The sequence below is a fragment of the Ascidia mentula genome, chromosome 1 (genome assembly GCF_947561715.1).
Source record: "Ascidia mentula chromosome 1, kaAscMent1.1, whole genome shotgun sequence".
NCBI lineage: Eukaryota > Metazoa > Chordata > Ascidiacea > Phlebobranchia > Ascidiidae > Ascidia > Ascidia mentula.
In genome coordinates this window covers 20,229,884-20,256,238 of record NC_138566.1, presented here as the reverse complement: position 1 = coordinate 20,256,238, position 26,355 = coordinate 20,229,884, and the positions used below count along the sequence as shown (strand labels likewise).

At 42.5% G+C, this 26,355-nt stretch overlaps 3 protein-coding genes across 4 annotated transcripts; all 3 read left to right on the top strand.

Annotated features, from left to right (window-relative positions):
- Window positions 1-260: 260 nt before the first annotated feature.
- LOC145902519 (spermatogenesis-associated protein 6-like) lies at window positions 261-5,297 on the top strand. 2 transcript variants are annotated; one of them, XM_082990530.1, is made up of 13 exons: window positions 261-393; window positions 466-588; window positions 687-792; window positions 1,063-1,235; window positions 1,334-1,441; window positions 1,540-1,684; window positions 1,876-2,051; window positions 2,169-2,301; window positions 2,696-2,749; window positions 3,792-3,933; window positions 4,036-4,177; window positions 4,239-4,312; window positions 4,430-5,297. In XM_082990530.1, the coding sequence occupies exons 1-13, from the start codon at window positions 343-345 to the stop codon at window positions 4,578-4,580; spliced, it is 1,578 nt and encodes a 525-aa protein (XP_082846656.1). In that variant the 5' UTR covers window positions 261-342; the 3' UTR covers window positions 4,581-5,297. The 2 variants fall into 2 exon arrangements, with proteins under 2 accessions (XP_082846656.1, XP_082846664.1); XM_082990538.1 differs by having other exon boundaries at window positions 4,239-4,327; window positions 4,430-4,568.
- A 5,059-nt stretch (window positions 5,298-10,356) lies between these two features.
- Window positions 10,357-18,459, top strand: LOC145905015 (sonic hedgehog protein-like). Its single transcript, XM_082992413.1, has 4 exons — window positions 10,357-11,087; window positions 14,369-14,492; window positions 14,668-14,802; window positions 17,080-18,459. The coding sequence occupies exons 1-4, from the start codon at window positions 10,440-10,442 to the stop codon at window positions 17,865-17,867; spliced, it is 1,695 nt and encodes a 564-aa protein (XP_082848539.1). The 5' UTR covers window positions 10,357-10,439; the 3' UTR covers window positions 17,868-18,459.
- A 4,001-nt stretch (window positions 18,460-22,460) lies between these two features.
- On the top strand, window positions 22,461-25,747 carry LOC145894345 (obg-like ATPase 1). The gene is made up of 7 exons (XM_082982904.1): window positions 22,461-22,639; window positions 22,707-22,817; window positions 22,942-23,085; window positions 24,091-24,231; window positions 24,420-24,557; window positions 24,638-24,772; window positions 25,242-25,747. Exons 1-7 carry the CDS (start codon window positions 22,502-22,504, stop codon window positions 25,632-25,634), a joined length of 1,200 nt encoding a protein of 399 aa, XP_082839030.1. The 5' UTR covers window positions 22,461-22,501; the 3' UTR covers window positions 25,635-25,747.
- Window positions 25,748-26,355: the final 608 nt, after the last annotated feature.

Sequence of the window (26,355 nt, the reverse complement as noted above, 5' to 3'; positions counted from 1 at the left end):
CTGTCGATGGTATTTTTACTTAACAAGGAATTATAAACAATTTCAAAACATCTTAGCACAGAGTTCATTTTTCTTTGTGATAATTGTTACTAAAGAAGTAAAAAGTTAACTAGATTGCACAATTGTAAATGTATTAAGCTGCTTTACATGTTTGATTCGTGAGTTTTTGGTGTATAAAATTTTCGCTTCGGTGTATGGTGTACGTTTTTGACTGTGTTTAACACTTGCGAATGCTTGCTCAGTCTTACTATTTTTGTGGCAGTGGTGAGCACAGCGAATTTTGACATGAACGTTTATGAAAGTAAGATATTTTGTTTTTAAAAGTGCAAGTAGAAACAGATCATGCCACGGAAAAAGGCTCTCAAAGTAATAGTAGATATTCACTTTCATGCGGTAAGATTTTAAGATTGGAATGTTCCTTTAAGAAGGATGTTATCATTAAAATCACTGTTTCTTTAAATCCAGGTGACATGTCCTGGAGTTTTTCTTCCAGAACAACAGGATATCTTTTTGAACATTGATGCACTAGGTCAAAGAAAAAGAACAGTGTCGACACCACCTGTTTTTCCATTTCTGTTTCATGAAAAAGTAGGTACAGGAGAAAATTAGATAGGCTTTTCTGTTCATGCAAAATCATGTGTGTCGCAGTAAATTGGTACCAACTTTAGTTGTTGTTTTTTATGCAGCTTCGATTCGAAAAAGTATTCAGTCATGCTACTGACCCAGTACAGGTTGCCTCTGCTCTCTCTGGAGAAACGGTTCGAATAGAGTTGGTTCAACTTACTTATCCAGGTCTGTTGCTCTTTGTACTAAATAGAGTGGGTTCAGCCCAGATTAAAAAGTTTGGAATTTGCACTGAGGATTTTTTTCGGCAAACTTCATTTGTGCAGATATACTGAAGCTTTTTCTATGTTAATGCATTAGCTAATTGTCTTTGCATGGATTGCCAATAAAATTTCGGGCATGTCATGTTTTCTTTGAGGTGCTGGGATTTGTACTGAAAATATCAATAGCAAGTATTACTGGTATTGCAACTTAGCAAGTAACATATACATTATGAAGGTGGTGAACTCTTGGCCACTTATGAGGACAATGCAAGAGAATTTTTGTTCCCCACACCTCGTGTTAGCCCAACTTACCCTGGTGTGGATAGAGAAATCCTTCTTCAAAGATCGTCTGCCTTTCCAGGCATTGCTCCTAAATTGGAATTTTCATCACGAACGATTATCAAGGAGGTAGGGATAATATGTTAGAACGTAGAGGATGATAGCTACACTCTAAGCCTGTGATTATATGTAACACATATTTTGTAAAAGGTCAATGTATGTTGCAGGTCACATCAGTAAGTGGAACAGGTCATTCAAGAAGAAAAAGGGAAAAGCCTCAAATCACTGAAAATGATCTGTATGGTCAAAGAACAAACAGCTATCCTGATTTTAATGTATGTTTTAGTAGATTTAGGAAAGTTATCAAAATTAACCCGTAAAAACTTATGACTATTACTCACATTTTTTTTGTCAAAACCTACCAACTTTGCAGCCTTCTCCAATTGAATCTTCAACTCCTCATGTTCAATCCCATCAAGTTTCTTCAAATAAAAAGAAAACACCAAAGCAATCAACGACCCCATCATCCAGACCTCGATCAGGAAGAACCAAAACCAGATCAACAAGTTTAAGCAGAGGTGAGCTATGGCAAGAAACTGAATGTTATGTCATCCATCGTAAAATGACAGTAAAAGTTTGTGTTTTTAAAAGTTTGGTGTTATAAAAGTGTGTTGACTTTTTTATTTATTTTTTTTTGTGTAGTGTATTTTTAATGTAAAGGTTCACACACAAAGTTTCATTGTTTTGTTTAAACGATTATTTTTTTTAGCCACTGCACACAGAGGGTATGAGCAGTCAACAATTGCATCTAGAGCAAGATCACCATCTCCTTATACCAAGCGTAGAATGGCGCAACTTTCACTAAAAGATCCATTTGAGTCTGCAGTTAAGACCAAACCATTCAAATCAGAATTAGAAGAAAGACCAGAATTTGTCGTCAGAAAGGTAAAAAATGATTATTGTTTAATCATCGCCGATTCAGCATCTGTATTGTGGTTGCCAGTTTCTATTGTTTATTTGTGGTAATGTGCAGGTTAATAATGTTTGTGTTTTTGTAAACAGGCTGCCGAGGACACTTTGTCATCCAGCAAGGCACCACCCCCACTACCTCATGTATCTCCATCACCAGAAAGAAGGCGAACAACTCCATCGCCACGGAATTTGAGTTATTCCCCCGGAAGAAGAAAACAAACACGTGTGTTTATTATAAATACCAATGTGCATTTTTCAAACCCTGTGGTTATTGGGTTGGGGCTTGTCTGTTACTGATAAAAATATTGTGTCTGTACATTGGAGTAAACTTATTTGAGCGAGGGATATCAAGTTACCTGAATTGATGAGCAGGGAGACAACAGGCGGACGATTTCACTTGAATAGGGAACGGTCATTCATTGTCTCACGTCTAGATTGCCATGTAACCTCTGTTTTGATTTAAGTTTGTACAATAGCTGTTCCTACATCTACAAGTCACTTGTTTAGAGTTGTAAAATAATCCAATGTGAAGAATTCAATCATTGCATTGTAGTTATGGACACAAGTTGCATACTATGCCATGATATTACACTAACACTGTGGTTTCATTTTTTTAGCTGGAAAATACCTTTCTGGAACTGATCATGTGACACGAGACTTTGACAGTGAAGGTGCATGTTTTCTATTATTTTTTTCTGTTAAAGTAAACTCCTTGTAAATTTTCAAAGAATAAGGCCAGGCACTGTGGTTCCTAATACATTTTAATTAAATAGGTCATTGTTGTGATGGCAGGCAAGTCACAGTGAAATTTTAGTGATAAAACAGATAATTTAACCAAGTTTAAATTCCCATTAGAATCTGACAGTTCTTCTATGGAACAAGAAGAGCTTGTAAGGTGTAACACGAGGAGATGTATTGGTAGAAGGAGTCACCACAATGCATTAAAATCTGCCTATTATCGACCAATCACTTCTGGCTGTTATACAGAAAGTGCCATGCAGGAAAACCAACATTTAAAGAATTACATGAGGCAACAAGACTGGAAATCTGATATGGAGTTTAGCAGACATGAAAATGCTGGAGGTAACTGGTCCTTCCATGATCCTCTGTCCAGAAGTCAAAGTGAAGTTGCTTTTCCCATAAATAGCAACAAGAGTGGGTGTGCTTTGACGAAAAGGAAAGGTTGCTGTGTAAGATTTAAAAGTGAGTTTGAGTTTATCAGCATGAGTTGTAATGTTGTAAACAGAAAGGCAGTTTTGTTTATAGCAAGAGTAAATTGACTATTTAGAGGCAGTTTGCGTCTGAATATGGGCATAGATAAGTTGTATGTAGAGTAAGAAGGTATATCCAGTGGGAACGTTTCGGACAGAATTCACGTATTCGGATTCGCACGAATTGTGCGTATATTTTTACTTCCAGTCATATCCGAATATTGAGAACGAATGCTCCACACAATGTGCTTAACTTTAAACAAGCGTGCTTGAAATCATACATAGTCGTTGGATTCACGTACAAAAAAAAAACACTTGCATGTTGACACAAATAAGTACAATAAAATATAGTAATTTGCCACATTCCAAACAATCGGTTGAATTATAAAAATTCTGTATCAGCACATCCAAAGTAGTCAGGTTCAACCTTTGTGATTATTCCAAGGTAAACAACTAATTTCCTATAAAATGGGATTATAAACAAGCGGATATTTGTAATTAGATACAACAGAACTGATCAACAGTTCATTACGAAGAACAAGCAGGCCAACGTCTGCTCAAAGTGCTCCAGATTCGTTTAGGACTCCCAGACGGGATCTGTCTTTTTCCAATGCAGATGATTACGATGATCCTGTTTCAGCCAGGTTAGTCTACATTTCTCGATGTTTTTTAGGATAATTTCAAACATACAATAAGCCAAGTGCAGTGATAAATAAACGTTTTCATCTCATTATTTTTACTTTTAGCAGAAGCAAGCTGACTCCCGGTTCAATTTTGTTTCGGAAGCCCTTGCGCGAACGTTTCGGTGCAAGCGAACCTTCGCCTTACGAGAAGATACGGGACAGAGTGAGGGATCTACTTCATTCTCCAAGAGCAAATCGTATAGTTGTAAGACTTTGTTTTTTCCAGCACAAAACAAATAACTGATATTTTTCATCATTTCTTGCAGGACGACTCTATTGCAGAAGCAAACGAACGTTACTGGGATCGACGCAGTCGCACTCCGTCACCCCGCTCTCCAAGGTACTATTAAGTCAGGTCAGGCAATTATAACATTCATAATCGGTTCATAACAAATTAGTAAATGTAACATTTTCCTCGATGTATACTTTCTCTGCTCACTAGCTCCACCTTGCGTAGATCGTCAGTGACGGTCCGCTTGGGTGGCGATAATTACTGGAATGAACGTGCAAGCGAATACACCGGACAATCCCATCGTCGTGTTTTCGAAGACAGCATGGACAAGATTTACGACGACATTTATCACAACATTAGGCGTTCAGACGCCTGATACTTGCGCATATATTCAAACTGTATCCAAACGTCATCACACGTGTGTTCCAACTGTTGTACGTTGAAACCTAACTAGAGTGTTGTTAATTTTACTATGCTACTTTAGAAAACAAAAGGTAATATTTTTGTAAATCCTTTTAAAGCAGGTTTCTACGTTGTTGTTGCAAAACATTAGCTGTTGTTTTTCTGGTGTTACTCAGGATTGGGTAAACTCACATAAAAGTTTTTTTTAATCTTTTTATAGAAAACTGTGTTGCGACCATTTAGCTAGTTGTGTAGTGAGCAAAATGAAAGACAGCTCATCTCTGTTTGCACTGATGCATTTCGAGCGTTAACTGATGAATTTCGTTTCATACTTTATTACGTGTGCAGAACTCGCTTCAAATATTCATATTTTGCGCCTGTTTTCTGTACATAGTCATTTACGGACAGTTTTCAACCCTTGGCGAATTATTGCACTGCTGTGAAGCCCATATTTGATTTCGGAAAAATTGTGATTTTATCTAATTTGGGGGAGCCGACAAATTATGGTGATTGATATTTCGTTGATCTGTAAACCTGTGCATCTGATATAAGTGACCTGACAATTTATGACGGTGATGAATTTAGTCATGACCCTTGGAACCGCTTATTTTACGTAACGTAGTTCGGCTTTTTGCAAAATTTTATATTTTTGTATTATCTTTAGTGATTTGTATGAAAAATTTTAAATAAAGTTCACATAAAAAGAAACTGGAGTAATTTAAACAACGATTTATCGTCACAAGATCAGCAAAAAGTTGGCGATTTTCTTTTTTAATATTCTCAGTTTAGGATCCTTAGTTAGGTATAGTACGAGAATGGTGCTTTGTGGTTCGTACCTAGACTTGTGTTCTCCGACATCCTGCGGATCCAAGCTTTTTGTCTCAGGGACTCGTGTAAGGTGCTATCATTTTCAAGAGCAACTTGGCTGCGCAAACAGATTGTACGGACGAGTGGAAGCAACAAGTCCACTTTTCAACACCTCTGCGACAGTAGCGAGGCAAGTGAGTGTTGACCAATGGCGTAGACGCCCAAGCCTTGATTGATTACCTCAGATGGGCCGGTCAGGCGTTTCCAAGGGAGGAAGCCAATCGGACGTGATGGGCGCAATTGGCTTGCGCGAAGTGCATGTTTGATGGTCGTTTTAAGTAGAAATCGGCAACAACTTCCAGAAGACGCTTGCGTGTAGCGCAAGAAAGGTCATTTGCTGGGTCAATTTGGCGCCACGTCAGGCCAACGTTTCCAAGCACGCGTTTGTTTATAAAGTTTGCCACCAACGATCAAGGAATCGGCTGTGGTTGGTTATCGCCGTGTGCTGTACGTGATTCTGTGGTTACGTGGGCGTATTTGCACTGCACCCGGCGCGAAGGTTGGGAGACTTTCTCCGGATGTAGCCCGGAAATGTGAAGTAATGTCGTTTTCCCACACAATAAAAACCGCATGACTTGATCAGAGAACGAAACCGCAAATACGTATGAGATCGCCAATGATTTCATTGTGATTGGTACTCGATGTCCCGCAAACGGAATCTTTGTGTGTTCTCACAGCCAACTCTTGAAAGAACTTGGAAACGGATAAAAATAATTTCATAAAACAAAATTATTTCCTTTTCTCCTGAGAAGTATGCATGTGGAATAAAAAATAAAAAAATGGCGTGTTTCCTTTCAGGCATTCGTTTCTCCGATGTGACCAAGGATGAGCGAAATCCATAGCTTTCACAAATATTTTGAAATTCTTTTTCCAATATTCATATGCTAACTGGCTTCCAGACTCGTATCACCTGATCTATGTCGAGAAGTATTAACAGGGAATAGTGGGCGAGACCCAGCAGGGTAAATGGCACTCGACCAACCCATCGCTCAGCGACTGGATGATGACGCAATCGGTGAGCTTTTCCAGCTTGGGAACCGACCGAAGTTCTTTATCGCGGTGAGGTGACGGAGGTTTTAGTAGTCGCGTGACGCATTTATACCGACAGCTTTGTGACCGGCATAGTTGGCTTTAGACTTTGTCAACAAATGTCAAACTCGCGGCGGACAACAGTTGCGTGAGGTGCTTGTGAGTCGTGAGAAAGTCGACCAGTCCATTGTTGCTTGGCAGGCGCGGCCTCACGAAATACCACGGTAAAAACTTTCTCCAGCCACTCAAAGCCCTCACAGCGGAACTGAATCAATTTGCACCCAGCATAAGCCCCGCCTCATCTCGCTGTCTGGCTCTGAAGCGGCACCATTACTCCTACACGTTCTCCAACTTCGGAGGTGATTCGTTGTTTGAAGGGCCATCGAAACAATACAAGGGATTGATAGATCAATGTGTTGGATGTAGCTTTTGTTCAAAATGACGTCGACCGCGTTCCTAATGTCTTCGTGTGATATGAATCAGCAAGACTCAACATTCGACTCGCTCCACATGTCATGTTGGGCGGAGTGGAAACTTCAAACTTATTTGAAGTAAAGACACCCTGCGTTAGCATCACATCAGCCATTTCACGATCAGTTGCAAGGTATTGTGCCAAATGGTCATATAATATTCTCATGGTGACATTCAGGAACGTCTTTACTCACGCTGGTGTCTTGCAGCTTTCCACGTGGTGGTGCGCGAGAGTGCAGAATTTTGAAAGCGCGAACAAACATTTTCCGATCCGGTTCGAAACTGTTGCAGTGTTGACAGTAAGGTAAAATTAGCCGTCGTTTTTTGTCGATATTGACAACAGCCCTTCACAAAGGTCATTTGGGCAAGCGTTGAGCGACTTGCCTCGCTCCATTAGCATTGCATAATGGCGAAAGTGCTTGTCTGTATGAGTGGTGACGCTCCCTCCACACGGCCTATGTTGTTGTAAGCCATCGGATAACACCTATTCGCCACATCTTTTCAGACGAAGTCTGATGGTCTATTCACCGTGTCGGTGGGTGCTTTTAAAATGTCTTTGGGCGTTGCGGGACATTGTGTCCGAATATTCGTCAGACCCGCAGCAGGGCATAAATTGAGTTCACTTTTAAAGGCGGGGATGACGGAGAGTAAATTTGCTTCATCGCAATTTGCTGACGCCATTGACGCAACGTCGGTTGTAGATTGCCTTGACGCAGCCGCCCGGTTCCCACGAAGTCAAAAATAGCGGAGTGATGTATCTGAGCGCGCCGATCGCAAAGCGACATGCACAAGTCGCAGCCTATTTTAGTTCACCCGACCCGCGATGCCGTCTAAAAACTTCGTCCAAGACTAGGGGCCCGAGTAGCGTGATTGGGTCAGCAGGAAGCGCCTCCAGGTCACTGTATGGTTGAGTGCGGCATTGTTAAAGCCAGGTAAGGTGTCGAGCGACAGCGATGGCGCATATTTAAAAGTGACTACCACAGACAAACGTGAGAAGGGTCAGAAACTAGCTAGTTTTTTTTACTGAAAAAGGTCGTGCTCGGTCCTGCACAATCCAGCACATTGGAGAGAGTACATGCGATCGAGGTTAACATAAGCAGCACGCGACCGCAGAAAACTCGTGCGGGCGTTCTTTTGTGTCACGAATCGCTTTTGAAGTGGCGCTCGGTCGTTAAACAACGTACGCGCGGCGATGGGTGTACACATAACGTCACTGCGGAGGAAATGGCGGGCCTAGGCCCATGTGGATTGCTTGCCCGCCCACCGCAAATAAACCAGCGAAGGCCGCCAAATTGCGCTATCAGTTTCGCCGCAGAAAATCACACGGGGTGCTTCATATTCAGCGCTACCCCCAAAAAACCCTGCTGCGGTTTCGCAGCTGCTCCCGGTGAGTTTATCTAATTACTTTTCGCAGCTTGCATCTCTCATCCCGCATGAAGCGGATAAACAACAGCTTGGATTCACCTAACTCCCAACTGTTGTTGTCGGTAATCAACATTCTCACATCGGCTAATTGATCGTCTCCACCAGTGATATGCAAGTGACCGTGACAGAGCGGGAAACCCGATGAGTTTGTCCCAGCCTGACGCGGGGCTCGTTTTCGTCACATCTCACGATTGTTTGCTTTCACCGGGGGACAGATTCTCTGTCCAGCGTTGTCGTCGCGCTCGCTTGCTCGCTTCGCAAACAGTCGCTCGGAAATATTGCGACATGAAAAGTGCCCTTTTCCTCGCGTTTGGCACGTCGCTTGCGGCCGTTGGGTGGGCGCCCGAATGTCAGCAAGGTTACAAGTTTGTCGCGAATTCAAACATAGTGGAGGAAATATGCCGTCTTGGTGAAGCTCGGGTTGCCAGTAAGGGGACCTGGAATGCCTCAGACAGGTTTTGTTCTTGCCTTGCAAACGGTTAGCAGCATCGGTTACAGCGTGTGGACCACCCTGTGGTCGACAGTTGTTCCCGCGCTAAACTTTCCGATACTCTAGATATGCGAGAGAGTGCACGGCGATTTGGATTACGAGGCAGTGGCATCACGGAAGGGTGAGAATTACTGCACAGAGCAGGCAACGACGTCAGCTGACTTCAAACGCAACGACAGCATTGCGCGGTTTAAGTCGCTGCGTTTGCTACAGTTTAAAGTGTCAAGCTCAGGACTATTTCACGGCTGGCGTTTCCGAGAAGGCCAACTCAGCTCCGTTTGCATGCATTCGAGGGGGCGCATCGTTGAATTTTCGCACGCCCCGTTTTCAGGGAGGTCGGCGTCGCGTAATTAGCAGCAACGCTGGAAGAGTGTACTTTTAGGTCGCATTAACCACCGTAATTATTGGGTGACGCAGGGCCAGGCACAATAGAGCGCTTATCACCCGTGGACTTTTTGGATTGACGTCATGTTTTCTGCGACGATAACTTATGTTAACCCGGAGAAAGTCAATAGCCGCCCGGACAGTGTGCGTTTGTTTTTTGAAACTTTGTCGAAGCGTGGCGCGCCCTATTGCGGTCTTCTCACACTGCCAGGTTCACATTAAAACACTCGGCGATACCTCCGCCAATATCAGACACACCACAGAATAACATTTGCGTTGGATGTCGTTAAACAAAGCGGGCGGATGGCAGACTCTTACTGGCAAAGTTTGACGTCGTTAAAGGTAGCTGCACAAAGAGCGCAGGCCTTTGTTGGTGCATGCGTCCCATCGTAAACGCCACCTATCGATATTTCTTGATGTTTGAACGGCAAATGGCGAGAGGGATGTTTAGTCTTCTCCGGAATGTATGGAGGCGCCATTTAGGCAGGGGACATACAAAGAGTCCCGCTTTTCCTCGGTACGTAAGTTGGAAGGAAGCCGTAGCTGAGACGAGGCAAAGAAAAAAGGTACATTTGGAATGCAAAAATGAGCATTTATGAATTCGGGTGATATATAAAACGCCAATGTCGACAGAGCACATGGACACTGGTTGAATGAATAAGGCGCTTTTATGCGTGACTATTAAAGGAAAGAGTATTCGAAGATCGCAGACGTGCTGAAGTGTATTCGGAGAAAGGTATGCCGGCTTGAGTTCCGGCCTTAAACAGTGTTCGCCGAAAGTTAATCGTGTGCGAGGGACGACGGTCACCATCGTCAACGATATTGTTTGTTGAAGGCAAACACAAACGTATAAAAAGTATTGTGACAAAAAGTAAAGAACCTTCCCGTTTCGGTGACAGTTCGGCTCTCACGCAAGCGATGATCAAAGGTTGTTTGTGCTGATGCAAACAGTTCTGACCTGCTTTTACCGCGCTTAAGTCGATGACCAAACAGTGTATGCTTGTTGTTTCAGCGTTTCGTTACAGTTAACAGAAATGCAGTGTATCTAAACTTATAACTTTGTTGTTTTCTTTTTGCCAGCATTGACCACTTCAGTATATTTACTGTCTCTAATACAGTCATCATGTTTTCGCCCCTTGTACATTATTTATAATATTACTGACTATAATGGAGAGACTTGCAACAAGCACAAAGGGAAATATGCTGCATCAGAAAATAACCAGTGACCGCCTTTTGAACTGTGGAATTAACAGAGTATCAGCAGAGAGCTCGACCAATCACGGGGGTAATACTACAGTTACTGTTTGCGTTTGTCGACAACAGAGAAATCGAAAAAACACCATTTCCACCGCCCCGCGCTGTCAGCTCGGCAAGCACGAAGCCCGGCGCGACAAACTTTACAAAGTCGGCAGAATGCACTATTCCCAATACTGTCGCATCGATCAACTCTACACCATGTCTTTACGATTATGTCTGTACGGGTTTATAACTTGGCTTCTTATTGCAAATCCCATGGTTTGCGACATCCTGCGCGAGGCAGCCTATTGGACTGGCCAACCTTACACTGGACGGACGATTTTGACCGAAGCCTGTCGTCGACAGGAGATATCAGGAGGGCATCGAAACTCGCAGATCAGATTCCCTCCGCTTAAACTTAATGAATTTTTGCCCCGCTATTCCGAACAATCACCCATCGCCAGCGGTCCTGCGCGGGGTCCAGTCCACTTTAACTCGTCGCAACTGGAAACAGTTCTCACGACTATGATCGTCTTCAAAGATGACGAAGAAAATATGGAAGATCGGAAAATGACCAAAGTAAGACTGGAGTTATTGATAGTAAAAATTATTTTTAATAATTTTGTCCGTGAATTTAATAGAAGGCGTAGGAATTTACCAAACCCGACATAACTTGCTTCCACATTGCGCAAATCACGTTTCCGAGTGGATGTAAACGCATTTCACGAACTACGAGTTTCGTGCGAACAATTAGCAAGGTGGGATCAATTTTCGACCAAGCCCCAATCGAAAACAGGGGCCGGGATTTAGGTATCTGTTAAACTGCAACTTCAATGGCTCGAATCAGACCGGGATCGTGAGGCGGGGTTACGACGCGGTTCAACGGTAACGGAGTTTAATTTTATGCTCAACACTTTCCCTGTCTCAATATCGTCGTTGGGTTGCTTACGGTAATTCAAGTAGGATGTTTTTTTGTGACGAACCAGTTATTCTCAAAGAAAATTGTCCTTGCGACAGCTGAGTTTGTGACTTTGCGCCACGCTCCACAAAAGTCCGCGCGACTTAACCCCAAGGGATCAGCCGCTGTGATAATCGCCTGGACCCATGGGCACCGGGGTCAAAATTCCAGTTACAGACGATTACCAAAATTGATGGAATAAATTATACATGCGCCTTGGCCCCAAGAATCGATTCGCCAAGGAGTTTTTGCACTGAAATCGTTGCCATCTGGCAATCAAATATATAATCTGATTTCCGTTCACACTTATACGCAATCTTGATGTTAGTCAAAGATTTCAAAGATTCAGAGACAACAACAAGTTATACTGCCCGAATTCCTTGGCTATATTTGTTGGCCAGTTGGTATAAATGCTTTCCAGGCAGTTGGGCACTAATACGAAACCCCGGTTGATATTCAAGGTTCGTTATTAGTAAAATAAACAATCCGGGGACCCAATGACATGGTGCATGGATTAGGGGATAAGCTTCCAGATTTGCACTGAGAATCCGTGCTCGCGCTTCAACAGATGGGTACACTTTGTTCAATGCGCAGCAGAGATCAAACGCGCCGGAATTACAGTTGTCATTTAAGTCCGATTTAAGTCTGGGGGCGTGCCACTAGTCGGCAGACTGTGAAATATTGCCTGATAAACCATGAATCAGACAAATCCCCCCGCACCGGCCAGTAAAAGTGTGCCTCGTTCGTAGCGGAAAGATGCATTGGCGAGTGATGTTATGTCTTCCCAGCTAACTATCAAAGTATTAGGGCGGTTTACGCTGGGCTACTTTTGCTCGGATCAAATGAGACTTTTCGCGCCTTGGAACGCGCAAATTTGCCGTTTCTCCGACGGGTTATATCTTCTTTGACGTGTTCAAAATGCTGTGACGCCATTTTGAACACAGCCATGCCTCGAGGTCTTAGTTGCCGGTTAATTCTCACGATCGTATTCGCCGACACGACACCGAGAAAATTTAAGGTCGCTGTCCGCTGCTTGTATATGGAAACTTGCGCTCATAATCAACTCTATGTAATCGCGTCATTCGACCATTAATTTAACCTCCAGTTGGCGGCATGTTGTCTATGTGCAACCCCACTCCCTAAAAGTTCGTTTTGTGACGCCGGGTGACGTCGCAGCCCCGAGTTGAAAATTACCGCGAGGTTGTGGAGTTAATTGCATGCTTGTCAAACATTGGCCAATCGCTAATCATGCTAGTTAACGTGGGAATATTGAGTTGCACCTTCGCGGAGACCTCCCGATGCCCTTTGTGTAGCTGACGTGGTTCGCATCGCGCTTGCAACTCGGACAACGCGACGCAATCGTGGTTGGGACATTCAATGCTTGCAGCTGGTCGCGTGTTCTTCGCCGAGTGTGTTGTATTTATAAATATCTACTTGAGATCAATATTAGTGGGAACTCGAAGTTAGTGCTATCGCATGGCGACCGTCGCTATTATCTTGTGCCCTTCACATTAAAGTGCTTCCGTGTGGCGCATAGGAAGTAAGGAAAGTGGATTGGTCGTTTTGTGTATTTCAGTCATCACAGAACGTAAACCCTTCAACCTGCCGGATAAATGCCATCCGCTGTGCAAACAAGCCGGGCCTGGTTAAACCGGGCGCCAAATTAAAAATCAATGAAAAGACCGCCTTGTACTTGGGGTATTGATTGGAAAGGAAAGTGCTTAAGCACCCTTGAAGAAGAATGATGGAGGGGACAATCTGCGGTTGCCGGTGCGCGTTAAAATTAAATTATCGCGAAAAATTACGACTCCAATACGCAATGGGAACAACTGCTCATTGACACTAGGGGCAAATTGGTAAAACATTATTGTTAAACAGCGTTTCCCATCGCGCATGTAATTAACGGGTTCGACACTTGTCGATAGTAATTTCACAATGAACATTTGTCCGCCCGAATGTTTCGTCCGTAAAGCCGGTCCGCAAACAAAGGTAATTGCACGCCTTCGAACAGTGACACACTTAAGGTGGCTGGCAATTTCTGCTCCGTATCAGCGTGCTGTTTAAATATAACGGCCGTGCCACGGAAGATGGCCGGCCCCTCCGCGCTCCGCCCGCCGCGAAACAGCCAGCCGGTGAGATTTAAATATATTTACAATGTGTCATTTCGCAGTCACGACCTACCGTGCAAGCGCATATTATCACTATTACCCAAGGTCAGAAATAGACGCGGCAAAATGTCCAAACAAACCTGGGCGCGGCTACCGGCCTCTCACAGGGTTGGGCGTGACAAGTGGCCACGCTAATATGACAGTTGTGTCGAAACGGTGATGAATTCCCCTCCCGCAATCCTCAGTGCACTTTTGCGTCATCGGGCGAGCTCGCGAGCCTAGAGTCGAACGGGAGCAGTTAAGCCAAGGCCGTATGGAACATTAGCCGTCACAGGTCGCCGCTAATAGACTTTCACTTGTGCGCCCTCTCGCTGCAAGCGAACTGGAACGCTGCTAGAAATTAAACGTCATAACTCGGTCTCGCCTGGTTGGGCGTGAAGTGACCGTTTGCCAGATGAGTCGCGGGCGAGTCACGCCTCCTGCATGTGTCACAACAAATTCCGGCAAAAATTGCCGCGTTTTATGCCTCCTATACGCTCTTAGGCCGCTTTATTCCCCGGCTTGATTCTGTGTGCTGCACAAACCGCACACCGCCCTTACATCGCATTCGCCTTTAACCGTGCGCATCAAATAAAACCCAAACGATAATTTCTTCCGCTTTCCGTCATCTGTCAACTGCTACTACCCCGATCACTCCACGCCTTTCGGCAGCTTAGCTGTCATTTTGGCAAATGTTGTCTTTCGTCAAGGTTTATCGAGTGTATTTTTGCTAAGTGGCGTTTATTGTTTTTTAGCGGTGCGAGGATAAACTGCTTTCATTGGCACTGCTGGTAACCAACGAGCTAAATTCAAAGCTACAGGTCACAGAAGCTTGGGCACCCCAAGGAAGCCACGGCCCCAACTCACTTCATTACGAAGGTAGATAAATCGAAAAAATCCCATTCACGTGCAAAGTATTTTATTTTACATTGCCATAAAAAAAACTGAAAAACACGTTCAGTATTGTGACCTTATTTGCACCCTCTTTTATCCCTCGACCCCAACTGTATTACGTAACTTCAATCATAGTGACAGACACGCTATTTTTACGCAGGTCGAGCCGTGGATATCAACCTTGCCGATAGAGATACGTCCAAGTACCCTTACCTTGCCCGGTTGGCCTACGAAGCTGGCTTTGATTGGGTCCACTACGAATCGAAGCACCACATCCATTGTTCAGTGAGATCAGGTTAGCCATACTCTTGATGCTTTAATGCTACAGTTCATTTCGTTTTTTTACACGCGTGGCTTTCATTCATACATAGGAAACACGTGCCATTATCGTGACGTAAGAGCCGTTAGGCGATGTTAAAGGTTGCGCAAGGGAGAGGAGGCTCACACACGGAATGTGTTTGTCGCCAGGCTCTCGATTGTTTGTTGACAGTCGCTAGACAATGCGCGCCAGGGACCCAGCGCGGTCAAACACAAGAGCGCCTCCCGATTAACCGCACGCCGGCGCCCAATTGCCAAAGCCCGACACTGTTTTGAAAACAAACAAAGCGATGACCCAGCGGCGATGACCCCTGACCCTTGGTCCCAACAGCGAACGTATCGGGCGATGATCCGGCGGGGACAGGTCACCGCGAATACATTGTCTTTGTGTTGATGTATGGTGCACGGGCGCGCGATAAGTGTGCGCGCTGCCGATCGAGGAAAAGAGCCAACTGTTACCATTTCCGGCCTCGGCTTTGGAAGGGCGCACATCAGACCGTTCACTATAGAGAGTGATTGTCGGAATGCAGTCCGAACGGAGCCGCGCTTCCAGAGATCTAATTTGGGAATTATTAAAGCAAAAAAGGTGTGACTGAAGCGCGTGACCGAAATTTTCGCTTAGAGCAAAGCGTCAGGTCGATTGAATGATCCGCACATTCGCTTGCCCGACAGCCAATTCGTTGACTACCACGCTTGTGTATCACAGCACTCCAAGCCCACACCCCACCCCGCCCCGCCTTTTGAGCCCAACGACAAGTATTTGCTCAGACGTCCGGCGAGTCCATTTGTGAATACTTTCGCAGAGCCCTTGTTCTGTCAATGATCCAGGTCGCCCGCACTTCGCGTTTTCATCCTGCGCTGGGCTGGGGGCATGTCATTGTTCGTCGGGACCCTCTCTCCGCGCTTGACAGCGGCTCACTTACTTTTGGGACTTGTTGGTTTTCTTAGGGAAGTGAAGCTGACGAATTCCGTACTTAAACCCGGAGACTGTTCCCACGATTTTAGCTCAACGCTTACGTAGCTCGCGAGAGAGGCCACATGGTAGATGACCTTGTGTTCGACGCGCGAATAAATATTTGGTTACGGTGTAGCGGTGGTAAATACAACCACATTTAACTCCTCGCTGTGTAGTCATTTGATTGTCCTCCCTCCGTGACAACTTCGGCGTCATTTGAGGATCCTAATGGACATGTTTGTGGCCTGTTGGTGTGGCCGACATTCTTCCGTACCATTAGAGCATACTTTTCGATTTCGAGCCACGATTTTCCTGAGGTATCGCATTAGAAGCCGAGGTTGCAGCCATGAAGGAGGAAACTTTGTTTGCCTGCGGATTGAAATCCATTAATATTTCATGCTAAGCCGACAATGTATAAGTCAATTATGTCTTTTAGTGGGCCGATGGATCTTATGGACACGACGAGCGCGCAGATTTTAATAGCTTTCTGCGACCGCACACAAGTCATTGACCGTGCGTGGCGACAACAACCATGCACCGAAACTTTATAGCATCGCTGTAAACAGAAAGCGAAGGAGGACACAAATAGAGTTTATTTTGCCACCAATAAAGCTGCAATGACTCCAATCATGTCACGCTAAAGATTTAAATAAACTCGCCGTATTGCGCTTTCTGATTTTATAGGATGTTGTAAACATCAAAAAATGTTTACTTTGCAGTAGAGCGTGCGAAAACGTCGCGGGGTGCCAATATAGGATTCCTCCCTGCAGTGTAGGTAAGCCACAACTGACGCGACCGTTATCCCCAAAGAAAATATGTCAGGCCCGAATGTGGCGTCTCGCTAGGCCCGGCATTGTGTCGGGCATCGATTAATGCAAACAAATCGTCAGTTACAAGACGCGCGCGAGCGTTCGAGGAGCCAGAGGCGCGGGATTAGCCGAAGAAACGCGCGGGGGCCGCCACAGTGCGGATTGAGCCACGTGCAGTCTCGAAGCTGCGATGAATAATAACCATCACTCCGTCGTAACGAGATCAATCGCACTGCCAGTGAAAAGAAGTCGCGTGAAAGCGCCTGTTTCGAAGTCCGATGACATTTAGTTTACAACAGGCCGCACTGTGAAAACACTCGTAATACACGACACAAACCCGAGGGCACACTGCGGTTTGTATTGATGTACAATATCACATAGCTCGGCGCACGCGAAAGACCAATATATTGCTGATAAGGTTTGACAATTGTAAACCACCGTGGTATATTCCATTCACTTGCGTGTTTCAAATACTTCATCCTTTTTACAGACGATGAGGACGAAACGAACTCGCTGAACGGTCGCTGCTTTCCTGGCGATGCCAAGGTGCTCACGACCGGGGGTAAAACCAAGCTTATGTCTGAAGTCCGCGCAGGGGACGAGGTTTTGTCGGTTGACGACTCAGGAACGGTCGTCTCTGACACCCTGCTCACCTTCATGGACGTTCAAACCGACAGCGACACCGAATATCGTCGCCACTACGTGTCCATTACAACGGAAACTGGATTGGAGTTGCGGTTGACAAGCAGTCACTTGCTGTACGTTTCTTCCATCATTGCTGAAAGGGGCGAGGGGCGCGTGGCAGGTTCGTGGAACCCTTTCAAGTGGTCGACTTGGCGAACGGGCTACAATTCATCACACGCAATGTCGACGCCAACCGTGACTTTTGCCGGGAGAGTGGTGGTCGGACAATACCTGTACGGACTGTCACGAGACGAGGAGAGCCTGCGTGCCGCTAGCGCCACCTTGCACCCACAAAAAATTGTAAGCGTACATTCCACAACATCGAAAACTGGTGCATACGCGCCCCTAACCTCACGTGGAACAATCATCGTCGACGGTGCGGCAGCGTCTTGTTATGCGGCAATTGAAAGTGACACTATCAGTCATGCCGTTATGTGGCCGGTACGGATGTACCACACGATTCGACACGCCGTCATTAGCGTTTTGGCGATCAAAACCACACCCTCGCAAACACAGGGAATCTCCTTGTACGCTAAACTGCTTCATGATTTCGCGTCAAATCTTCTTCCGGAGTCAATATTTGTAGGCGCGTGATTGTTGTCACAGAGGGGTCCCTCCGGGATCGTATAATTCGCACTGTAGCTTTGACACCCACTGGGTGAGCGATTGAGAGACGTATGCGTGTGGCCGGCCCCCGCGAGCGGGTTGCCGATTCGCAGATGTTTTCCCTTGCACAGTCGCTGTGGTTATTAATATATTGTTTTGTTGCTAAACAGAAACATATTGTTGTTTTTTTGTATTATTTGTTTTTCTTATTTTCTTGTGTTGAACAACAAATCAAGTATTACTTGTGAGCGCGTTTTGTTATTTTCTTTAAATATTTCGATGTTGTTCTTGTTGCTGATTTTATTTCGTCTTTTTTTTACTTTGGCACGGGCTGCTGAGCGTTCGGCGGCAGACACTGAGATTTTTTGTCGTAGTTCTTCATCGTTGTTGGAAAGTTCTTCACCTGATCGCGCGAAACAACTTTTTTGCTGATCGCGATTCCATTGTTAATTGGCAAGTTCCCTTGTTGCGTTCTCAGCGGTTGAAAATCATTGGTTGGTGTTAATCCAAGCAGCAGCCGACTCGGCTATGCAGATTCGCAAGAATGGGAGGATGTGGTTTAATTTGTGGCAAAATAAAAACTGACGATAACGCGGTGTTATCTATGCTTTGGCACTCCTTTTGAGAATTTACAACCTGTCTGAACAAGTTCACAACCAAGTAGTGATAAGGGCTCATTGGAGCGCACACATGTCAAGGCAGCTTGGAATAAAATAGTTTGAGCATGCATTTTAACAATAGCACTGAGACTGTAAGAAATTTGGAGGAAAACAACCTCATATACAATCGGTAAGATGTTCAGTTTGTGAAAATATTCTTACGTTCAAAAGGCACTCTGTATATGAATTGAAATTACATGTCGTCATGACAGCAACCAATCTAATTATTAGTTCAGTTTGATATCTAGCAAAATTTGCATGGTATTTCAATTGAACTTCATATAGTTTTACAACATGCCTATGGTCCCTGCAACAACATTTAATTCAACAAACACTATTGCATGTAAAAATCACATTTCGGCCAGGGGATATTAATAACCATTTGCACTGAATTTGTTTTGTTTTATTTAGGGTGCTGACCTCGAGAAAAATACCGTGGCGCGGAGTCTTGTTAGCGATAGTTGTTTGTATTACCTTTGTCGGTATCAGCGGTGTAGTGTGGCACTTCGTCTCGCAGGAAAATGCCGAAAACGCGTCGAAGCAAGGCATTATATTCCAATACGCCACAAGTTCACCAACTCAATCCGAAATCTCAAGCAGAGCGAGGACCAAAGCGACAACCACTAAAACTAATCTTTATAAAACGTGTGAGATTCAAGATTTGTTGGATGTCAAGGAATATGTCAATGCTGTTAAGATGAAGCTCGATTTGCAATATGAGGATTTACAAAAATATGTAGAGAGTATCAAGTCTGAGCTGCGGTTGGTCAGCCAGGAAGCCTCCGGCGCCCCTTTAATAGCTCTTCAGAAATTTAAGGAGTTATTGCCGTCTCTTTGCAAAAACGCTTCTGGTTACAATGATGAAAAACATCAAATGCACTTAGTCGAAGGGACAAAACAGAAAAACATATCCGAAACAGGACAAAAACGCACGAGACCAGAAAAGCAAGCAAATCCCTTCAAAATCCATCATCGGGACGATGGTGTTGAATTTTATGAAGGCATTGATCAAGTGGAGCACCATGAACCAATCGACACTTTCTTGAATAGTTCAACTCTTGTTCAGTTCGTCTCCCAACAGGTGAAAAGTATCGTTTTAGAAGAGACAAACAAACTACATATCCAACAAACACAGAACCTAGAAACCAGCATCTCTTGTTACATAAAAAATGTAACAAACAAACTGAACGCCAGGATATCGAACTTGAATGCAACTCTTGAAAATTCAAGCAGAGAAGCCATTTTAAATCTCGCAAAAACTGTCAAAAACCTTTCAGGAAACTTAAAAGACAACATAAGTTCTATATTTCGAAAACTTCGGCCACTAGAGGAGCAGGCTAAAACGACGTCTTCGCTGAACAAAACTCTTCCTAACCAGAACGAAAGCATGAGAGATCTTTGCGCGTTCAAAAGTGATAATAGTGTTGAACTTTCTGTGCCGAAGTTAAATGCTGTAATACATGGCCAATGTTTATTAAAAAATCAAACGACTCAGATTCGTGAAATGATCAAACTGCTCGAGATACCAGTTATTGAATTAAAGAAAAATTTTACAAAGAAACTCATCGTTCAACGCGTTCAAATTGTGACTTTGATGCGCGGACTCGTTTCACAAGAGAGGAGAGCCCGTGCAGACATTGGGAGTAATTTACAAAAGAGCGTAATCGCACTGCAAAAATCAAGTCAACGACAAGTAGCTCTTCTCAACCAGCAACAATCGGCGACCAATGAAATGCTTCTAGCACTAAGCGAAAAAGAACAATCGCTCGAAAACACCACCAAACAATTGCAAAATAAATTAACAGGTAAAACGTTTATGATTTGCTTGTTGTTTCATCACAATGCCTTACACGTCACAATCGCAGGAAAGATCGACAAAGGATGGATCCAAGCGCCGAATGGATACGCTTACATGGTGAAAGGGACTAAAAGCAATTGGTACACGGCCATTGCATACTGCATATCAAAACAGGCCCATCTTGCCTACCATGGTCTTAGAGATCCAAACGTTCACAGGTAGAATATGTTTGATTTTTCAAACATTAGGTCTGAATGTGCTTCTGATTAATTGTTGTCTAACAATAATGATAATTTGGCTAATGAATGACAAAGGTTCAGTTCCTTTTTTAACAACTTACAATTTTGGACCGGTATTTTTTGTTTTTTGCAAACAGAAAGAATTGACAATGCATGACACGTGTTAGATGGTATATTATACAGTTAACTTAAAAATCAAAATATCAACTGTTCATTGTTGTTGTTCTGCCGTAGGTTTCTTTACAACGCAGTCATACGTCCCCTGGATAAAAATGTGTGGATAGGTCTGGAAAATGACATATCTACAGATAGATGGAAATGGTTGGATGGTCAGCAACTCACCAGAATAGAAAACAACTGGGCCCGGGGACAACCTTCAATGTATGGAAGAAACCAAGCTTGTGTCATTGTTACACCATTCTTGGGGAAATGGAACGACTTGCCATGTGGCAGCAACACTATGTATGCCCTGTGCGAAAAGCTTTCACAGTCATAATCAGTAAATAGTTTAACTTGTTCGTGTTACTGTGGTTTGAACGAACCGCTGTACACGTTGTCACCCCCACGACGCATCGTGATGTATAGTTGTTGTGCTGCTCTTCTTACTAAGTACGGAGTTTCTAATATAACTGGATTAAAAAGTACGCCCAGTTTCACAAATCATGAAATTATTTCTCTAAAAAAGCGAATATTCTTCTGTGTTATACAAGAACGCGTGTACAATAGGCATAGATATAGGCCCTATTTCGTAACATTTTTTTGATATTTCGTGTTGAAATAAATCACAGCAGGTAAACAAATAGCACTAAATTAAATAATATAAGTATTTATTATAAGTTAAGACTTTATGGTAAGCACTGACAAAAAAACGTGACAGATAAGCCTTAGTGTCTGTCTGTTGTCATTTTCTCTAGTTGTAAACAATCTATATGCATCGCTGCAGTAAAAGCGCACACCAAAGGCCAGAAACTGCCTGACGCACCAGTTGCCGTTAATTCCGGAGTTTTTTTCGCTATTGCCAGAACAAAATTAGAAGTTACTCGCTTACAAGTAAGTTAAGAAAGTTACTTTCTATTCAATAAAATAAGTCTGCTCACGGAGTCCATTTTGTAGTCTACAGCAAGCACGTTCAGTTTCAGTTTCAGTTACAGCTACAACAAAGCAAAACATTAAAACGCTGCAGGATGGTACTTATATTCCTCGACAGTTTATGCTTTGCGTAAATAACGTTTTCAAAAAAGTTCTTGCCGCTGCGCTACATACTTTTGAAGAACTCTAAACCAATGCATTTTCATCCAATCTTTTCCTGCAGTCTTGTGACGCCAAACCCATTGATGACGCGAAGTCAGAACCATAATTTGGAGTTCAAACCATTCGTATGGAATTTGTTGGAAAAATTTACAGGCAGTAAATTTATATAAGATTGCAATAGATCATATATGCCATCATTCTTTGCATTCATCTGCCCTGCACTCATATGCATGTTCTTGTAAAAATTATTGCTATGGGCATTTGTGCTAGAACGAAAATGAAAAATATTCGCACAAAAATTTGAACTACACGGCATAAATATTTTTATTATTTAATTTTTTTTGCATATTTAAACAATAAATTTCGTAAATAATGACATTGCTGAAAAATTGCTTTTATGGTCAGGTAAAAACGTCAGCGATTCGATGTTCGGTAATGAAATCCACGCGTGTCGCGGTTCTGCATGAGGTGATACCAACTTGAATGCAGCAACTGGTTTGTAAGAAAACAGCTGTTGGTTGGAAAATGTTTTTCTCCACTAAACTGTGATATCACCAGCAGTCCAGCACCGTACAATAGCTGATGCAAACATGCTTTTTGTTGAAATTTCAACTATTGGTTTATTTTTAGGCATATTGTGGTTGTGTGTTCATTGTTGCCTAATTATTTGACGACATGCCACCAAAAAAAAAGAAGGAAGTAGAAAAGCCACCACTTATTTTGGGACGTTTGGGAACTTCACTAAAGATTGGAATAGTGGGTTTGCCCAATGTTGGTAAATCCACGTTTTTCAATGTTTTGACAAAGAGTGAGGTATGATATCATGTAAAGTATTTAAGTAGTTACATAGTAGACTCCGGTAACCATGCTTCTTTCCAAGGCGTCTGCAGAAAATTTTCCATTTTGCACGATTGATCCCAATGAAAGTAGAGTTCCTGTCCCTGATGAACGATGGGAATTTTTATGCAAGCATCACAAACCTGCAAGCAAGGTGAAACTTTTGTTGTTAAAATGTTTTGAGTGGCCCAATGTGCATATGTATCACACCACTTACTGTATCTTTGTGTCACATAGCTTTGCGTAATTTATAGGCTATTGTGCATTTCCTTTGTTAGGTACCTGCATTTTTGTCAGTTGTGGACATTGCTGGATTGGTGAAGGGAGCCAATGAGGGACAAGGATTGGGAAATGCCTTTCTGTCTCACATTAGTAGCTGTGATGCAATCTTTCACATGACAAGAGCATTTGATGATGATGAGGTATAAAATGTTTTTCTATAAATCCTCACAATTTGTTGTGTGTATAATTATAAACCTTTTATCCTTGTTTACTAAAACATATTAAATGTTGCAAACAAGATTTTATGTATGTACATAGGAAAATTGTGTATTGCAACTTTAACACTCTTGTTTATAAACAATAAATATACAAGCAATTATTCAGCAAAAAACTTTGATGCCATTGTGTAGAAGAGAGATGGGCCATAAAACCAAAAATGAGAACTTCAACTGCATTTGTCCAACAACCAATTTGAATGTGTGATTAGAGATATGGACCTTTAATAAAGACAAATGATTTGCCACTTTATCAATTCATTTTTCTAAAAATTATAGCCTGAATTTGCTGCTGCTTTTCCAACTCAATTTTCAACAACACTTAGCACCAAATAACTAGCTAAAAAGACCAAACCATGCTCAAATTTTCCATAGCAACAGTTCATGCATCCATGCTCATTCAACTGTGAAATTGACTTTCATACAATTGCTTTATTACATGCTCTGATATATATTGTGACCATAGGCGCCGAACACGGGTATGCCTCGCATACCCGGACGAAAATTTCGGGTATGCCGCATACCCGAAAATCTGACCAACGTTCGTCATGCTGCTGTTTTGGAGTTTCTCTTTGTCATTTGAAAAAGGCCCCTTGTTTAATATTCAATGCGGTCTTACCGCACATAAACATGCGTTCATTTGGAAAAGTACTTTGCGTAGCGTGAAGTTCGTAAACTACAAGCCTTAACATAGTCTCACGCCCAACCCTTTCTAGCGCCAAGAAAGATATTTTGCATTTTATGACGTCATAAAATGACGTAATATAATTTGGCATACCCAAAAAAATTTTAAAGTCGGCGCCCATGATTGTGACAGAGGACAATGTGGGTATTTCCACTGACAAAACTTTAAAAAAACTTAAAAACATAATAACCCTTCTGTGGTAGCTTGTTCAGATTCAAGTTTTCTGAAATGTCTATTCTGTCCAGGTTGTCCATGTTGAAGGTGATGTAAATCCAGTAAGAGACATTGAAATCATACAAGAAGAGTTAAGATTGAAAGATGTGGAACATCTCACAAAACGCCTTGCTGAGCTGGAGAAGGTGTATACCAGAGGAAATGAAAAGAAGGTAGATTGATGATTACATGGGTTAGTGTACACATTTTTACAATTATTCGCAAATCACAGTTACAAATCAATGTTATAAAATGAGACTCAATACCTTCCATTGGTACCCATGTCTTTTTACTTCTCATATATCTTATTAACCTATGGAGTAGTCCTTTAAATGTAAATTTGTTTGATTCACATTTTTAGTACAAACTGGAGTTTGACACATTACAAAAAATAAAAGGCATACTGGTTGATGAAATGAAGCCTGTAAGACAAGGTGACTATGGAGCTAAAGAGATTGAAGTGTTGAATGAACATCTGTTCCTCACATCCAAACCACAGGTATTTAAGCTATAGTGATTTTTTAATTGTTATTGCTCAAATGTTTTTCATGTGATTAAAAGTTCTATTTGTGACATTAGATATATCTTGTCAACCTCAGTGAGAAAGATTACATACGAAAGAAGAATAAATGGCTAATGAAAATCAAGCAGTGGGTTGATGAAAATGACCCAACTGCAATACTAATTCCCTTTTCGGGAGCATTTGAAAACAAGGTGAATGTTCTTAGTTGCATATCAAAATAAATGTTCAGGAGAAAAATGAAATTGAGTGTCAAACTCAATTACCCCGATGGTCAAATAAATCTTGCAAAGTAACTTGAGATCCGGGTGTCAAAGAACATAATACATAACAGAAATATTGTTCAGAATTTAAAGTGTTTAAAATCATGTTCACTTGCAAATGTGCTTGCATATAGGCTGATAAACAGAGATATAGTGAACAAAACAGAGATATTGTGCCTTTGCCATCTTTGAACACCAACTACAAAGGAACAGTGCACACCATGACATAACAATTAGTTGATATTTGCCAGAAATGCTTTTCTAATATATTTAGTCAGAAGTAAAATAGAAATCTTTAGTTTGTAATGAAATTAAGTTTTTATATATGTTAATCTGCACCGCCCAATGCTACATGTATATTGCATGTTAACCAATCATCTAAACTCGTACATTTTAACAGTTGGCAGGCTTGGATGAAGCTGGTAAAGATGAATTTCTTAAGCAAGAATATAAAGATGTGGCTGTTGGATCAGCTTTATCTAAGATTATTGTCACTGGATTCAAGAAATTGGGCTTACAATACTTTTTTACTGCTGGATCAGATGAAGTCAAAGCATGGACCATTAAGTGCAATTCCATGGCACCGCAAGCTGCTGGCAGAATTCACACTGATTTTGAAAAGGGTTTTATTATGGCAGAGGTAATGAAATTTACTGACTTCAAGGAATGTGGCAATGAGTCAGCTGTGAAGGCTGCAGGCAAATACCGTCAGCAGGGGAAAACATATATTGTTGAAGATGGTGACATTATCTTTTTCAAGTTCAACACCCCCACCCAGTCCAAGAAAAAATAATGCATAAGCTGCTATTCCTGTTTTTATGAAATGTAGGAGTTGAGGGGGTAGAGGATGTTGCTTACTATCACAGCAAAAAATTAACTAACAAAGTTAAAAATAAACCAAATTTGGAGATGTCATCTTTTTGAGGAGCAAGTGTAGGAGGTTTAGTTGCAAAAAATTAAGTTCAAAGAAATACCAAGCTTGAAACCCTGAATCAGCATCAAAATGGTGCCTGGTCGTTTGCCTAATGTTGGAATGGTATTTATTGCCATATGTCCTAATTTTTAAGAATATTTTTGCTGGCGAATGAGTTGGTAATATATATTTTTGGGGGTATTTCTATTTTAGATTCCCCAAAAAAGAATTGGCTAAGGTTGAAAATCGGTTTCAACAGTTCTCAAAGTATAACACGCTAAGGTTAGAATTGATATTTACACAACAGAACCAGGTATCAGGTTACAGGAAGCACTCCAGCGAACTCGGTTTGTTCACCTTAACACAAACCTTTCATCGTGTTTTGTAATAAAATAACACGTTTCACCTTTGCGTGGTTCCTGCAACGACGCAATGGCTTTTTGTTGTATGCAAATTGCTTGTTCTGAAATAGAATAGTAGAAACGGAAATATCTGCTTTAATTTCCTTCACCCTGGAGGCCCCAAAATCCCCTTCGCGTAATACAAAATACCGAAGCTGTCACAAAACAACGGAATTCCCCTGTACGTCTACGCGTGTCGA

Coding starts and splice junctions, on each gene's coding strand:
- LOC145894345 (XM_082982904.1), top strand. CDS start 22,502: ATGCCACCAAAAAAAAAGAAGGAAGTAGAAAAGCCACCACTTATTTTG. Junction 23,086..24,090: donor GAGCATTTGATGATGATGAG/GTATAAAATGTT, acceptor TATTCTGTCCAG/GTTGTCCATGTTGAAGGTGA. Junction 24,773..25,241: donor CGGGAGCATTTGAAAACAAG/GTGAATGTTCTT, acceptor ACATTTTAACAG/TTGGCAGGCTTGGATGAAGC.
- LOC145902519 (XM_082990530.1), top strand. CDS start 343: ATGCCACGGAAAAAGGCTCTCAAAGTAATAGTAGATATTCACTTTCAT. Junction 589..686: donor CATTTCTGTTTCATGAAAAA/GTAGGTACAGGA, acceptor TTTTTTATGCAG/CTTCGATTCGAAAAAGTATT. Junction 1,442..1,539: donor ACAGCTATCCTGATTTTAAT/GTATGTTTTAGT, acceptor CCAACTTTGCAG/CCTTCTCCAATTGAATCTTC.
- LOC145905015 (XM_082992413.1), top strand. CDS start 10,440: ATGGAGAGACTTGCAACAAGCACAAAGGGAAATATGCTGCATCAGAAA. Junction 11,088..14,368: donor AAGATCGGAAAATGACCAAA/GTAAGACTGGAG, acceptor ATTGTTTTTTAG/CGGTGCGAGGATAAACTGCT. Junction 14,493..14,667: donor CAACTCACTTCATTACGAAG/GTAGATAAATCG, acceptor ATTTTTACGCAG/GTCGAGCCGTGGATATCAAC.